The sequence below is a fragment of the Aotus nancymaae genome, unplaced genomic scaffold, assembly GCF_030222135.1.
Source record: "Aotus nancymaae isolate 86718 unplaced genomic scaffold, 86718_ANA_hifiasm-v0.15.2.pri h1tg000009l, whole genome shotgun sequence".
Lineage (NCBI taxonomy): Eukaryota > Metazoa > Chordata > Mammalia > Primates > Aotidae > Aotus > Aotus nancymaae.
In genome coordinates this window covers 1,057,410-1,073,088 of record NW_026988420.1, presented here as the reverse complement: position 1 = coordinate 1,073,088, position 15,679 = coordinate 1,057,410, and the positions used below count along the sequence as shown (strand labels likewise).

Genomic DNA, 15,679 nt, shown 5'->3' with positions numbered 1-15,679 from the left:
TAACTCATAGGACTTAGAAGGCTGAGGACTGTGGTGTGCATTCTTTAGGGTCTTCCACCAGCAGTGCCTCCTATTAACATTTGACATGCAAGTCTCTCAATGTTAAAGAAACTGGACGTGTGTTTTTTATGTATTATTTTTGTTAGGAATTAGAAAGTATAAAAATATGCTTGGTTTCTTTTTCCTATAGTAACATTTTACAAAAGAGCTGCTAGGCAGGTATTTTATTCTCAAATTGATCTCAAACTGGATGTAAGATTTTAAATTATTTTTTTAATTGTAGTATAAGAATTTGGGCTGCTATTAGTTGTTATTCTTTATTTTCTGGGTAGAAGCTATTCGAAAAGTCCAGTTTCTGTCCCAGTGTAGCAAAATGTAGTTAGTTCCTCAGTTGTTTTTCTTTAAATGCTTTATAATTTTACACTACCTTTTTAATATACAAACCTCATTCTTCATTGGACAACTTGAAGGCATTGATTTCTTTAAAAATTTAAATTTTAATGTGTACATTACTTTGACAGTTCCCTCAACTTTGAGATGCACTGATCACTGTGCTTGAAAAAGACAGTACTGAAGATTGTACTATGAAATTTATTGAATAATTTTCATAAATTATTTATCCAAATGAGAGATTTTTAGATTTTTGTATTCTGCTTAGTTAAAAAAAAAACAAAACAGTAGTTTTAAAGAGAGGCTAGTAAGTTTGATGGTATTCTTGCCAAACAAACTCAGCCAAAATCTTTAAAGTAACAAGTGGGAAAAGGATGACTAGTCGTTCTGCTTCTGAGTACATTTTCCAAATGTTGGAAAGAAACTTCTGAATTGAAATCTTGAATGTATTGAATCTGTCAAGGTACACAGCGGTGCCTTTGTAAATGTTCATTATCTTATTTAATCAGGTGATAAGTGGTGTAATGTAGCAGAGCTTAAGAATAGAATTCAATTATCACTTTTTGTGAACAAGTTGGAATTGTCATGTTACTGTGTAATTGATTTGCTTTACGATGAACAATAAATTTAATAAAATAAAACATTGTCTTGTTTTTTTATCTATTTATTGTATATATCATTTATATTTCATATAAGAAATCGTGTAGTTTTTTGGGTACTGACTCTTATGAAGTAACATGATAGTTTTGCCATGTTAGTGTTAGTCTCTCTTGATCAGTTGAGACTTGACTCTAAGGAGCTTGATGTAAAAAAAAAAGTAAAAACCGCTTACTGATGATACCAACTAGATTTATCAGAAAACAAGTGAGGAGATCTAAAATAATTTTAGAAGTAAATCTAAAGGAACAATAATTTATGGTACATTAAAGATTTCAAATTATTTAGTAGGTTAAACTAACTTCTTTCATTGTGGTAAGCCTCTTTTAATTGTCTGGTTCTGAACAGGTTAATTTTTTAAATTTTCTTTTTTAATTTTTAGATAGGTAAATCAGTTTGGATAGATAAGTTAGACTGGAGAGACATCCTGAAAACTAAGTTTTGACAAATGGAATCAGTTAAAAGCAATTACTGTTCATTTTTTAAAAATTTCATAAAGAAACTTTAATCTTGAAAGAGTAAGGCAAATTTGTTTTTCCCCCCCTATTTTTTTTTTATACCAGGGCCACAGCCATCTCTGGGAGTTAGTTTTGGAACGCCATTCGGCTCAGGTATTGGCACTGGCTTGCAATCAAGTGGCTTAGGTTCTTCAAACCTTGGAGGTACACTTTAACTTTTCTAATATTTCATTGAACTATTCTATATTTGAATTGATACTAGCCTGTAAAACAAAAGATTTCTAAGAGGATCTGCTGCTATTTTGGAAGTTAAGGTTCCATCTGGCAAAAACGATTCTCTAAACATAATCATTGCTTTCTAATATTAGATTTAGAACTTAAAGAATTGTTCCATCTTCTGTGAATAGTAAATATAAAGTATTAAAATTAAGTGGTAGGTATGTTCATGTTTTCAAAGCAATATGCCGACACATGAACTTGAGAATTCTTTAGTTTTAATAATTTTAATTAAAAATCTTAAAATTAGCCATCTTAATGTTAGTTTGGAGTCCGAACTACTTCTGGATGATATACATTCTTCTAATCAGCATCTTCTTTTTTTGAAAATGAGTACTTAGGGAAATTATTATGAGTGGAACAGCTCAACTCGTGTCCATTTCTAAGCACGTTTGGCAGATTTGCCTATATACATACTTGTTTACATAAGTAATTAAGCTTATTTTAATACTTTCATTAGTTAACCCTAGTAAGGTAAGTCCTCTGCAGAAACATCACACTAAATACAAATGCATTCACAATTTGGTATGGGTAACTGAAAGTTGGTTGTATTTTCGCAGGCACATTGTAATGTAATGAATAAGTTGCCCTTATTTCCACTAAAATATAAGACGGGAAACCTATAAGCTACTAATGGTTGTTTAATATAGACTCTGTTCCAAATTAGGAATTATTAGAATCATGGCAGACAGCATAATTCCTATAACCTACATAATTTGCCATCACATTTCTTACTGTTACAGGCAATGATACTGTCACACTCAACATTTTAGATAAGCTTTTGCAAAGTAACTGAAAAAGAATTTGAACTTTATTTGTAGAGCACCTGGCTCTTAGGAGAATAGAAACTAGTCTTCAAGTACTTAGAATGTCATGACCTTTGTGTGATGAAAAATACTTTTTTTAAATTATGAAGATAGTATTGCTAAGAGAAAAAGCTTGATCTCACCACCAATTTTTCACTGTTACATTGGCTGGTAGTATGACAGGAGTCTGCTGTTACTGAGTATATTTAAAATGCTTGACTGTGTAGTTGTGCAGTTTTCAGCAGTACAGATTCTTAATTAACTAAAAATGTTTTGGAAAAGAGTAGAGTAAAATAACCTTGTGGTATTTAGTATTCACATTGTTGTGCATGTCATGCTTATTAATGTATTTAGTCCTTTTTTTGTGAAATGAAATACCCCTAAAGTAGAAATGTTTAAAACTGACTAAAATCATACTTGAATGGTAGGTAAAATTTTCTAGCACGTTTAAAAGAGAAAAATACTAATATTTTCTTTTTTTATGACCTTGTTCTTTAAAAATTATTGATGGGTCACAAACTTAGTCTAAATAGACATAAACGTTTTATTTCAGAGTTAGTCTGGTTCTTCTAAAAGTGTCATGCAAAGGAGTAAATAGATTTCCTTAATAAGGCCATGTTTTTCAACACTGTGTCCATTAGACCTCTGATGATTTTTGGTTGTACTTGTCCGTATCCTTTAACCTGTGTTTTATGTGCCATTGTATATTTCTCTATTACCCTTCCACTAGGATTTGGAACTAGCTCTGGTTTTGGATGCAGCACCACAGGGGCCTCCACATTTGGATTTGGAACAACAAATAAACCCTCAGGAAGTCTTAGTGCAGGTTTGTGTGTTTCTACCTGGATTTCAGGCAAATTTAAAGGTGCAAATTATTTAATTTAAAAGTATGTGTTGTTATTTCCAGTAACCTAAAAAGTTCCCTCTCTGATTCAGTTTTTACTCCCTGGATGAAGTGTGCAAGCCTAACTAATCATTTATCTCTCTCATAAACTAAAGGCCAGGTTTGTAAAATGTTTCTAATAAGACTTCTTAGTTTGATTTGATAAGTAATTATATCTTCTAACTAAGTAGAGATTCATTTGAACCCTAGTGACTAACTTCATGGTTAAATAATTTTCTTCATTATTGCAAAAAGGAGCCCATCATTGTGAAAGTTTAACCAAGTTTTTTGTCATTGTTCATCCAGGAGAATGATTTCTATTGCAGAGTCCCTCTGGTTTTAAGAATACCAGTCTTAGAAGATGGTTAATTTAGTTCCTTGTTCATTTTTGAAATACGTATAATTTTTGACTCTTATGAAAAATTCCAAATTCCATTTATTTTTGCATTTACTCTGTATTGGTAAATATGTCTTGTTTTAATGTGCAGTGCTAGGGGACAAATACTATATCTAACATAATGACATAATACTGCGAAAAGTGTGTTTAAATTTACAGAATTTGAAGGAAATTCTGCTTAATATAAGTAGTGTTTAAAATCAGCAGTTCCAGTTGGAGGAAGATAATAAGATTCCATGTTATCAGGATTATAATCGAAATACCATATTAGTTAACTAGGCAGTAGTAGCACTAGATCTTAATTTTGCAAAAGCTCTTATAAAATCAAAACAGTAAGTACTACTCTTATGTGTATTTGCTGTCCTGAACATTGTTGGTTGAGGCTTTCCTGGAGGACTTGGGATTGCAAGGGTAGGTCCAGATATGTGAATGTCTCTCTTCTATGTGTTGATAAAATGTTTTTGGTGGGGCTAAGGAGAAAGGCACCTTGACATATTTAATTAACAGGAAAGTTTCTGGCAACTTGAAGTTTCTATAGATTTTAGTTACTTGTGCTAAGGTTTCTCTTTTGGCCTGCATCACTGAACTTTCTTTCAAGGTGCCACTTAGTTGTTAGCTAAATTATTTTCCTGTTAAAATTTTATGTTAGAAATTTAGGGCTTTAAGATATTTGCTATTCTTATAGGTTATGTATTCTTTCAGATAGAAATTTACTGCTCCTCCCTGTTTTTTATATTTGTTTTTGGAATTCAACTTCTGATATGAATATTTTTTTCCCTAAACATAAGGCTTTGGCAGCTCAAGTACATCTGGGTTTAACTTCAGCAATCCTGGCATCACGGCATCAGCTGGTTTGACTTTTGGTGTGTCCAATCCTGCCTCTGCAGGTTTTGGAACAGGAGGACAACTCCTTCAGTTGAAGAAACCTCCAGCTGGAAACAAAAGAGGAAAAAGATAAACATGGGTTGATGTGTTGAGAGAATCCATAGCAGCACCATTCATTCTATGAGTCTATTTTTCTAATGATGCAGTAATTAAGTTGCATCCCAGGAGATTTATAAAGTTTTGATATTTTTCCCCACTCTGGAATTTGAACTTTCTCCATGTTTGCCATACTGAACATCTTTTTTCCTGTGAATTTAAAATCCAGTTGTGTTTTCTTTTTCATTTGATTCTCAGTGTAAGAAATGTTCTGATTACATCACTGATTGATAATGGTTAGAAACCGTTAACTTAAAACTTAGTATTTAACTTAGTGTTAATAGCAGTGTTTTTGTTGATAAGGTTTACATTACGTGAATACATGCACATTTGTTTCTTATACAGATGGTGTGAACTCTAGGGCCTATACTAGAATCAATTTGTTCCTTGATAAAGGCCTTTTGAATTACACTGCAGGACATCTTGTGAATATGTATGTAAATATATACAGAATAATACACACAGTTGTGTGTGCATATAAAATATATATTTACGCCGGGCGTGGTGGCTCACACCTGTAATCCCAGCATTTTGGGAGGCTGAGGTGGGTGGATCACCTGAGGTCAGGAGTTTGAGACCAGCCTGACTAACATGGTGAAACCTCGTCTCTACTAAAAACACAAAAATTAGCTTGGTGTAGTGGTGTGCACCTGTAAACCCAGCTACTTGGGAGGCTGAGGCAGGAGAATTGCTTGAACTTGGGAGGCGGAGGTTGCAGTGAACTGAGATCGTGCCATTGCACTCCGGCCTGGGTGACAGAGCAAGACTCCATCTCAAAAAATAAAATAAAATAAAAAATATATTTACAGGCCTACAACTTTGCCTCAGACTGTTCCCTTTTTCTAAGGGTATTCAAGTTTTCACGTTTTAAGCTTCATATTCTCAGTGCTTGTAGAATGATGAGCTAGAGGTAGCAGGTCATTGCAATTGTTTGCTTAAAGACTTATGAAATGGTTATTGGTGTAAATATTTGGCCAACTCAACTTTTGCCCCTGGTTTTTTCCGTTTTTGTTTCCACCTTAACCTTTAGCAGCTCATCCAGATGGAATGCTGTAAGACTCATCAAACAGATTTTAACAATTTTATTATCCTGTGTGTCCTTATATTGCTTCTGTGAGTTGTTTTTTTCTTATCAGAGATGAACTTTCAGGAGCATATTTGAACTCCAGACTGGTGTTCTGGGGCAAAGAGCTATTAGCCAAATGGATTCTATGCAGGTGAAGGATGCACTGAAGTTCTTCAGTGAGAACTTTTCTAGATATTCCAATACAGAGTTCTTTCTTATAGGGCTATTGATATTGACACCAAATGGAGTGGCTTCTCAGCCTCTTAATGTCTTAAGTAAGTGCTTAATTTGGAATACAGAAACCAGTATATTTTAAAAAAGAAAAATATTCTTTGTAGCAACTGTAAATTCTCCCATTATAACAGTGAACAGAACGCCAGGTAATAACACATAGGCATGTCAGGTTACAGCTGTATATTTGACTACGTTAATATTAGTGACATCAAGTGGATATAAAAGAAAACCCTTGGAAAGAGAACTGCCTTAGCCATGATTTCAGAGAGAAACCATTAGTAGACCTATTTATGATTCAATTACACTTTTCAGGTAGAATGTGAACATGGAATTTCATTGAAAACAGTTTAATTTTTTATATAAAAGGTTTTGTACATAATGTGTCAGTGACTGTTTTCAAACTCACTTTCACCAAGACATCTTTTTTCTAAAATGCATTGCATACACACACATGCACATGCATGTGCACACACACATATAATTTTAGCATAATGTTAGTTGGGTTTGATTATAAAAGCGTTGTCAAATCTGTTTTATTTATCTGCATATAGCAGTGATGGGCTTTTTGAATTGAAATTTTTGCACACTGATGCATTGAAATAAGGAAAATTATTTATCTCTGAGCTAAACTTATTTTTGTATATTTCTGTGATAATTGCAATCCCCAGATCCAATCCAGATCGTGGGAAGTTAGGGAAACGGTGTGATTTTGTGTTTTGAATTATTGTCAGAATTATTACACAATTACAACAAACTTTTTTTAGAAAGACATTTCATTGTACTGCAAAAATCTGAATATTTATATTTCTTGTTTTTTTTCTTTATATATTTTGCATTTTAATATGTTGAACCACTGGAAATTTGTAACATCAGTTTGTTATAGGAGTTTAAATGTGTTGTCATTGTCTCCATTGTCTTTGTCCAGAGCCTATTATTATGGAAACAATAAAATTTATTGTGTCAGTTGCTTTGATTCTTCATAGGTGTCAGTAGCTGTTCTTAATATGTAATTTTCTTATTACTGCTCTTTTATTCTCTAGTTGGGTTTTAGTGTATTCTCTTCATTGGTTTATACATCTTGCTCTTTTTTAAACAGAGACTGAACATAAGATAGTAAATTATTTGTCACTTGCTTTTGTCTTCTCAAAATGACAAAAACCATAAATATTTTTATTTATAAATAAGAATACTGAGTAAAAAGGAAAAGTCGCCTTGAACTTTTAGGCCCTTATTCCACTCCATTCCCTAATGGTTTGATATGTATCCTTGTAAACCCTTTTAAACATGTCCCCCAGTGTATATAAATGCTACTTCTCTTATTCTTTTATATTCTCTTTGATTTTTTCTCACATTTTATTCTCTTAGATCCCTCTACTTTTTTAACAAATAGGTTAAAAAGTCTGTGTTCTGGACTTTTTTTCCCTTCTTTTGGTATGTTATCAGCATCTTTCTGTGTCCATATAGATTTACTTTTTACATGCTGTCCCAAAGAATGAGTGTACAGTGATCTGTTCCAACTATTCTCTGTTTTGTTTTTGTGTTTTTTTTAAGGAAGTGGAATTCTTAAAAAAAAAATTTTTATTTCCATAGGTTTTTGGGGAACAGGTGGTATTTGGTTACATGAGTAAGTTCTTTAGTGGTGATTTTTGAGATTTTGATGCAGCCATCACCTGAGCAGTATACACTTAGTTTTCATCCCTCACTGCCTTTCCATCCCTTCCCTCCTAAGTTACCATAGTCCATTGTATCATTCTTAATGCCAGTGTATCCTCACAGCTTAGCTTCTACTTACGAGAGAGAACATAGGATGTTTGGTTTTCCATGCCTGAGTTTCTTCACTTAGAATAGTGGTCTCCAGTCCCATCCAGGTGCTGCAGATGCCATTAATTCATTCCTCTTGTTGTTGAGATGGAGTCTAACTCTTCACCCAGGCTGACACCATCTTGGGTCACTGCAGCGTCTGCCTCCTGGGTTCAAGCAGTTCTCCCTCAGCCTCCCAAGTACCTGGGGTTACAGGTGTGATTACGCCTGGCTAATTTTTGTTTTAGTAGAGACGGGGTTTTACCATGTTGGCCAGCCTGGTCTCGAACTCCTGACCTCAGGTGATCCACCTGCCTTGGCCTCCCAAAGTGCTGAGATTACAGGTGTGAGCCACTGGACTCAGCCAATTCATTCCTTTTTAGTGGTTGTGTAGTATTCCATCGTGTGTGTGTGTGTGTGTGTGTGTGTATACACACCTCTACCACACTGACTATTCTCTGTTGATGGATAGTTAGGTTTATTTGACTATTTCAGTTTGACAGAAAAAAGTTGGAGTGAGTATCCTTGTACATGACTTTGTGTGCTTATGTTTAATGTTTCTTTGGAGTTGATTCTGGAAAAGAATTGCTGAAAAGTCATATAAATTGTGTGTTTTAATGTCACATTGCCTCCAAAAATGCTATACAAATATATACTCCTACCAGCGTGTGTATCCATTTCCCAGTATTCTTTATGATCCTAGTTAATTGTAATCCTAAGTTTGTGATGTCAAACTTTTTAATATCAGCTATTTGTATGTTAGTGTAATTGCTTATTGTCTGTCCATTTTTGTACCAAGTTAGAGTTTTTGCTTAGTGATTTGTAGGACCTCTATAGATAATAGGTATTAATATTTTTCCTGTGAGGTATGTCTAGTCAGCTGCATTCAGAATCTTGCCATGTGTGATCTTGAGCAAGTTACTTAACTTTTCTAGACTTCAGCTTTATCATCTGGAAAATGAGGATGATATACATGGATGGTTATATTAATAATAATCAAATTTAAAGCATTTGGATAGTGTAACCCCTGACACTTTATATACATTGGCTATTCCTGCACCAGTACCCCACTGCATTAATCATTGTAGCCAGATGTTTCATTTGCGTACCTGATTGCAAGCTGCTTTATCTTATCCTTTTTGTTTGTTTTTGTGTGGGGAGGCTATTCTAGGACACTTAGTCTTTAAGATGAACTTTAGTCTCTATTTTATTGAGTTTGATTTTTCTTTAAAAAGTTCTATTCGGAGTTTTATTGGATTTACACAAATAATATGTCCTGGGGAAAATTGACAACAATATGCACAGCATGATATGTGCATTTGCTAGGTCTTTTATTCTTTTAGCAAAGTTTTTATTAGATTCTTGTTTGATTATTTTTACTAACCATCTTGATTTTATTTGGGTGCAAATTTTCATCCTGTAGTAGGTATGAGGTCATTTACATTATTATAATCAGTTAATTCAACTGTCCTTTCTGATGATAATATAGTAAACCCGAGTTAATGTCCTACTTTTTCTGTGAATAAGGCTGGCTTTGCCACACTTTTTGAAGCACACACCAAAACAGGCTTATTCAGTCACAGGATTCTAAACTGCTAACATGGGCCAGTTTCCTGGGAAGTCTGAACTGGCAGACCTAACAGATCTCAGTCACAAAGTCCTCTTTGCCTGCTACATCAAATCCTCATTTATTGGGTGCATAGTCTGTCCTGGGTACCACTCTCAGTACTTTGTATACTTGACCTTGTTTAATCTGAATATTACTATGTAAAGCAGAAATACCCAATTTATAGATGAAGGAACTGAGGCTAAGGTTAAGCAACTTATTTGAGGTCACATAGCTAAGTCATAGGTCAGGGGTTTAAACCCAGATCTGTTTACTTCTAAAGCACAATATTTTACTGCCTGTCTCTGATACAGGAATAGCGTGCTGACTTTCATGACTAACTGAGAGGCACAGAAGGTAACGTGATTAAACAGATCATATGGGGGAAACTACAAGTATGTAATAGACTGTAGATCAGGGCAAATTAAGGTAAATACCTAGGTCTATGGGATTTAAAAGGAGAGAGAATAATATCTACGGTGTAAAGGGTGTTACGAAGAAGCAAGAGCCAGACTTGTACGGTCCATCTTTGACCTTCTCCTGCTGGTTCCCTATGAAGAGGTTTCTTCTAAGGAATCTGAAGAGGTTTCTTCTAAGGAATCAGAAGAACCAGCAAGCCCAGGGACGCTGCCCGGAGCTGCAGCCGCACCTGCCGTCGCGCGCCGCCTGCCTGGGAGAGGCTTCCGGGAGCCAAACGGCCCCCGCGGTGCAGGCGCGCGCCCGACTGCTTTGCGAGGCTCGTTCGGTCTGAGAGGTCGGAGGCTGCGAGTGTAGCTGCTGAAAGGCTGTGGTGGACCGAGCTGGATCGCGGATTTGGAGCTAGATCTCAGATTTGGGATCGCGGATTGGGACTTGGATCGGGGGTTTGGGTTGGATCGGGGGTTTGGGGCAGGGGCTGGGTCTGCGGTGTGGGGGCGGTGACGAGGTGACAGGGAGCTGCCCTGGCTCAGGAGCCAGTGGTTGGGGGTCTGAGAAGTCACCACCATGATGAATAAGTGGTATGAGTTCCGGCGCCGCGACGAGTTCATGGAGGGCATCCACAGGGCGGCTGCCCAGGGCAAAGACGCTGAGGTGGAGCGCTTTCTGGGACTCAGGAACACAGACCTGAAGGCCCTGGACGATAACTACAGGTAGCCGGGGCTTAGCCCAGGATGGGAGGGAGTCCCCAGGCCTGGCTTCCCCGCGCGGGCCCTGGGACGGACCTTGGAGGGCGTCAGGCACCCTCTCAGTGGCGGAACCAAACAGAACCTCAGCTGCTTTCCATCCCTCATAATTCCCTGGCGGGAGTGGTTGGTGAACAATTTGATTGATTTACCTCACAAAGTTAAGTGTATAAGGAGTGTGGGTTGGAGACCCCACAAGTGCTGAGGCAGAAGCCAGAAGCCTCAGCCTCTTCCCATATAAATAATGAAGAAGAAAATAACTAGAGATATATCTATAGTAGTTACTCATAGGTGATCTTAGTGTATGCCCTTTACCCATCAACTCCATTATACTAAAATACTCTTTGGAAATAGAGATACATGCATTTTATTTTTCACAGCACTTATTTTTTTATTATTATTTTTTATTTTTGGTTGTATTTATAGGTGAAATATGTTTCTCGTAGCCAACAGATCATTGGGTCTTTTTTTTTTTTTTAACTCTAGCTGAGATTAACTTCGTGGAGTGACTTCCTAAGGCACCTATATCTTTTCTTTTGCATTCAAATCTGTCTAGCTTGTATTCTCTAGACACTCATTATCATGGTTCTAGATTGATATGAATTAATAGGTTGATGGAAAATATTTCTTTTTTTTTAAAAAAAAAGGAAGAAAGAAAGAAAAAAAGAAAAAAGAATGAAGAAGAAGGAAAAGGAAGAGAAAGAGAGAGAGAGAATGGGAGTTTTGCTTTCTTGCCCAGGCTAGAATGCAGTTTAGAAATGGGTATTGGTCGAGTTCCAAGATGGCCGGTTAGATCCAGCTCAGGATTGCAGCTCCGAGTGAAAGTGCAGAGGGTGAGTGGACGCCGCATTTCCAGACGGATTTTTATTGCCCACAGACCAGGAGATTTGCAGGCGGAGGAGCCCCATGGGTCACCAGCGTGGCTGTTTTTTCCGGCGTGGCTGTTTTGCCTGCGCCCCAGTGCAGCCGCTCCCAGTGCAGAGTAAACGGGACTGTGTTTCCACTTAGCCAGCAAGGGGAGCTGAAACAGGGAGCCAGGCCAGGAGATTCCCGGGCAAAAAAAGCGCCATGAATCTCAGAGCCACAGTTTCAGCGGCGCAGTGGGTCACCGCATGGGAAATCACACAGATCCTGGCACCTATTCAACAGGCGACCAGGTCACCTGGTAGAGAGCCGAGCATTCAATGAAAAAATAAAAGGCTCTGAGGCAGGGAGCCAGGAGATCAGGCCCGGCTGGTCCCACCCCCACAAAAACAAAAACAAAAACAAAAAAACAGCAATTGGAAATGCTCTAAGTTGAGAGTTTCACAGCAAGCACAACTGAAACCGGGACGGTCCAGCTCTGTGGGGGAGGGGCGTCCACCATTACTGAGGCAGCTTGCCGTTGCTGCGGCAACCCGCCATTACAGAGAAAGTCCGTGATTACAGAGGCAGGCCAACATTGTGGAAGCAGCTCTAACTACATCCATATAAACAGGACTGCAGGGAAGTTCACACGGCAGCTGGGTGGAGCCCACAGCAGCTCAGCGAAGCCTCTGCAGGCTGACAGTGACTAGGCTGCTTCCTAGTGGGCAGGGAAAATGGCAGCACGGTGGAAACTCATAAAGCCCTAACTCTCTGGGACAGAACACCTGGGGGAAAAAAAAGGGAAGAGACTGCTGCTGCAGACTTAAACTTACCAAAATCAGAAAGTCAACAACTACAAAGTTGACAGGTGGATAAATCCACAAGGATGGGAAGAAACCAGCGCAAAAAGGAGGAAAACACCTGAAACCAGAACACCTCTCCTCCTACAAGGGATCACAACCCTTCACCAGCAAGGGAACAAGACTGGATGGAGAATGAGTGTGATGAAATGACAGAATCAGCCTTCAGAAAGTGGATAATAAGAAACTTCCATGAGCTAAAAGAACATGTCCTAACCCAATGCAAAGAAACTAAGAACCTTGAAAAAAGACTTGATGAAATGCTAACGAGAATGGACAACTTAGAGAGGAATACGAGTGAATTGATGGAGCTGAAAAACACAATACGAGAACTTCACGAAGCATGCACAAGTTTCAACAGCCGAATGACCAAGCAGAAGAAACGATATCAGAGGTAGAAGATCAACTCAATGAAATAAAACGAGAAGGCAAGATTAGAGAAAACAGGGTAAAAAGGAATGAACAAAGTCAACAAGAAATATGGGACTACGTGAAAAGACCTAATCTACGTTTGATAGGTGTACCTGAATGTGACGAAGAGAATGCATCCAAGCTGGAAAATACTCTTCAGGATATTATCCAGGAAAACTTCCCCAATCTAGCAAGGCAGGCCAATATTCAAGTCCAGGAAATACAGAGAACACCACAAAGATATTCCTCTAGAAGAGCAACCCAAAGGCACATAATTGTCAGATTCACCAGGGTTGAAATGAAGGAGAAAATACTAAGGGCAGCCAGAAAGAAAGGTCGGGTTACCCACAAAGGGAAGCCCATCAGAATCACAGCAGATCTCTCAGCAGAAACCCTACAAGCCAGAAGAGAGTGGGGGCCGATATTCAACATCCTTAAAGAAAAGAACTTTCAACCCAGAATTTCATATCCAGCCAAACTAAGCTTCGTAAGTGAAGGAAAAATAAAATCCTCTGTGAACAAGCAAGTACTCAGAGATTTCATCACCACCAGACCTGCTTTACAAGAGCTCCTGAAAGAGGCACTACACATAGAAAAGAACCAGTCAGCCACTCCAAAAACACATGAAATGGTAAAGAGCATCAACACAATGAAGAATCTGCATCAACCAATGGGAAAAACAGCCAGCTAACATCAAAATGGCAGGATCAAATTCACACATAGCAATATTAACCCTAAACATAAATGGACTAAATGCCCCAATCAAAAGACACAGACTGGCAAATTGGATAAAAAGCCAAAACCCATCAGTGTGCTGTATCCAGGAAACCCATCTCGCATGCAAGGATACACAAAGGCTCAAAATAAAGGGATGGAGGAAGATCTACCAAGCAAATGGAGAGCAAAAAAAAGCAGGAGTTGCAATTCTCATCTCTGATAAAATAGACTTTAAAGCAACAAAGATCAAAAGAGACAAAGAAGGACATTACATAATGGTAAAAGGATCAATGCAGCAAGAAGAGCTAACGATCCTAAATATATATGCACCCAATACAGGAGCACCCAGATACATAAGGCAAGTTCTTAAAGACTTACAAAGAGACTTAGACTCCCACACAATAATAGTGGGAGACTTCAACACACCATTGTCAATATTAGACAGATCAACGAGACAGAAAATTAACAAGGATATCCAGGACTTGAACCTGGACCTGAAACAAGCAAACCTAATAGACATTTACAGAACTCTCCACCCCAAATCCACAGAATATACATTCTTCTCAGCACCACATCGCACCTACTCTAAAATTGACCACATAATTGGAAGTAAATCACTCCTCAGCAAATGCAAAAGAACGGAAACCATAACAAACAGTCTCTCAGACCACAGTGCAATCAAGTTAGAACTCAGAATTCAGAAACCAACCCAGAACCGCACAGCCTCATGGAAAATGAACAACTTTCTCCTGAATGTTGACTGGATAAACAATGAAATGAAGGCAGAAATAAAGACGTTCTTCGAAACCAACGAGAAGGAAGACACCACATACCAGAATCTCTGGGACACATTTAAAGCAGTCTCTAGAGGAAAATATATAGCAATAAGTGCCCACATGAGAAGAAAGGAGAGATCTAACATTGACACCCTATCGTCAAAATTGAAAGAGCTAGAGGAGCAAGATCAAAAAAACTCAAAACCTAGCAGAAGACAAGAAATAACTAAGATCAAAGCAGAATTGAAGGAGATAGAGACACGAAAAACCCTTCAAATAATCAATAAATCCAGGAGCTGGTTTTTTGAAAAGATCAACAAAATAGACCACTAGTCAGACTAATAAAAAAGAAAAGAGAGAATAACCAAATAGATGCAATAAAAAATGACAAAGGGGATATCACCACAGATTCCACAGAAATTCAAACCATCATCAGAGATTATTACAAACAACTCTATGCACATAAACTAGAAAACCTGGAGGAAATGGATAAATTCCTGGACAGCTGCCTCCTCCCAAGCCTAAACCAGGAAGAAATCGAAACCCTGAATAGACCAATAACAAGGTCTGAAGTCGAGGCAGCAATTAAGAGCCTACCACCCAAAAAAAGCCCAGGTCCAGATGGGTTCACAGCAGAATTCTACCAGACATACAAAGAGGAACTGATACCATTCCTACTGAAACTATTCCAAATAATCCAAAAAGAGGGAATCCTTCCCAAATCATTTTATGAGACCAACATCATCCTAATACCAAAACCTGGCAGAGACTCAACAAGAAAAGAAAACTACAGGCCAATATCCATGATGAACATAGATGCAAAAATCTTCAATAAAATACTGGCAAGCCGATTACAACAGCACATCAAAGCTTATCCACCATGATCAAGTAGGATTCATCCCGGGGATGCAAGGCTGGTTCAATATACGCAACTCTATAAATGTAATTCACCACATAAACAGAACCAAAGACAAAAACCACATGATTATCTCAATCGATGCAGAGAAGGCCTTTGACAAAATTCAACAGCCCTTTATGCTAAAAACCCTCAATAAACTAGGTATCGACGGAACGTATCTCAAAATAATAAAAGCTATTTACGACAAACCGACAGCCAATATCATACTGAACGGGCAAAAACTGGAAGCATTCCCTTTGAAATCTGGCACTAGACAAGGATGCCCTCTCTCACCACTCCTATTCAATATAGTACTGGAAGTTCTAGCCAGAGCAATCAGGCAAGAAAAAGAAATAAAGGGTATTCAATTAGGAAAGGAGGAAGTCAAATTGTCTCTATTTGCAGACGACAGGATTGTATATCTAGAAGACCCCATCATCTCAGCCCAAAATCT

The 15,679-nt window shown here is 37.7% G+C and overlaps 1 protein-coding gene across 4 annotated transcripts in view; it reads left to right on the top strand.

Annotated features, from left to right (window-relative positions):
* Nucleotides 1-7,126, top strand: part of LOC105704896 (nucleoporin p58/p45) — a 54,586-nt gene extending 47,460 nt beyond the window's left edge. For all 4 annotated transcript variants that reach the window (XM_064373492.1, XM_064373490.1, XM_064373493.1 and 1 more), the window contains 3 exons: nt 1,611-1,709; nt 3,318-3,413; nt 4,656-7,126. In XM_064373492.1, coding sequence (XP_064229562.1) covers nt 1,611-1,709; nt 3,318-3,413; nt 4,656-4,825 — 365 coding nt within the window. In that variant the 3' untranslated portion in view covers nt 4,826-7,126. The remainder of the gene's footprint in view (nt 1-1,610; nt 1,710-3,317; nt 3,414-4,655) is intronic.
* The last annotated feature ends 8,553 nt before the right edge of the window (nt 7,127-15,679 follow it).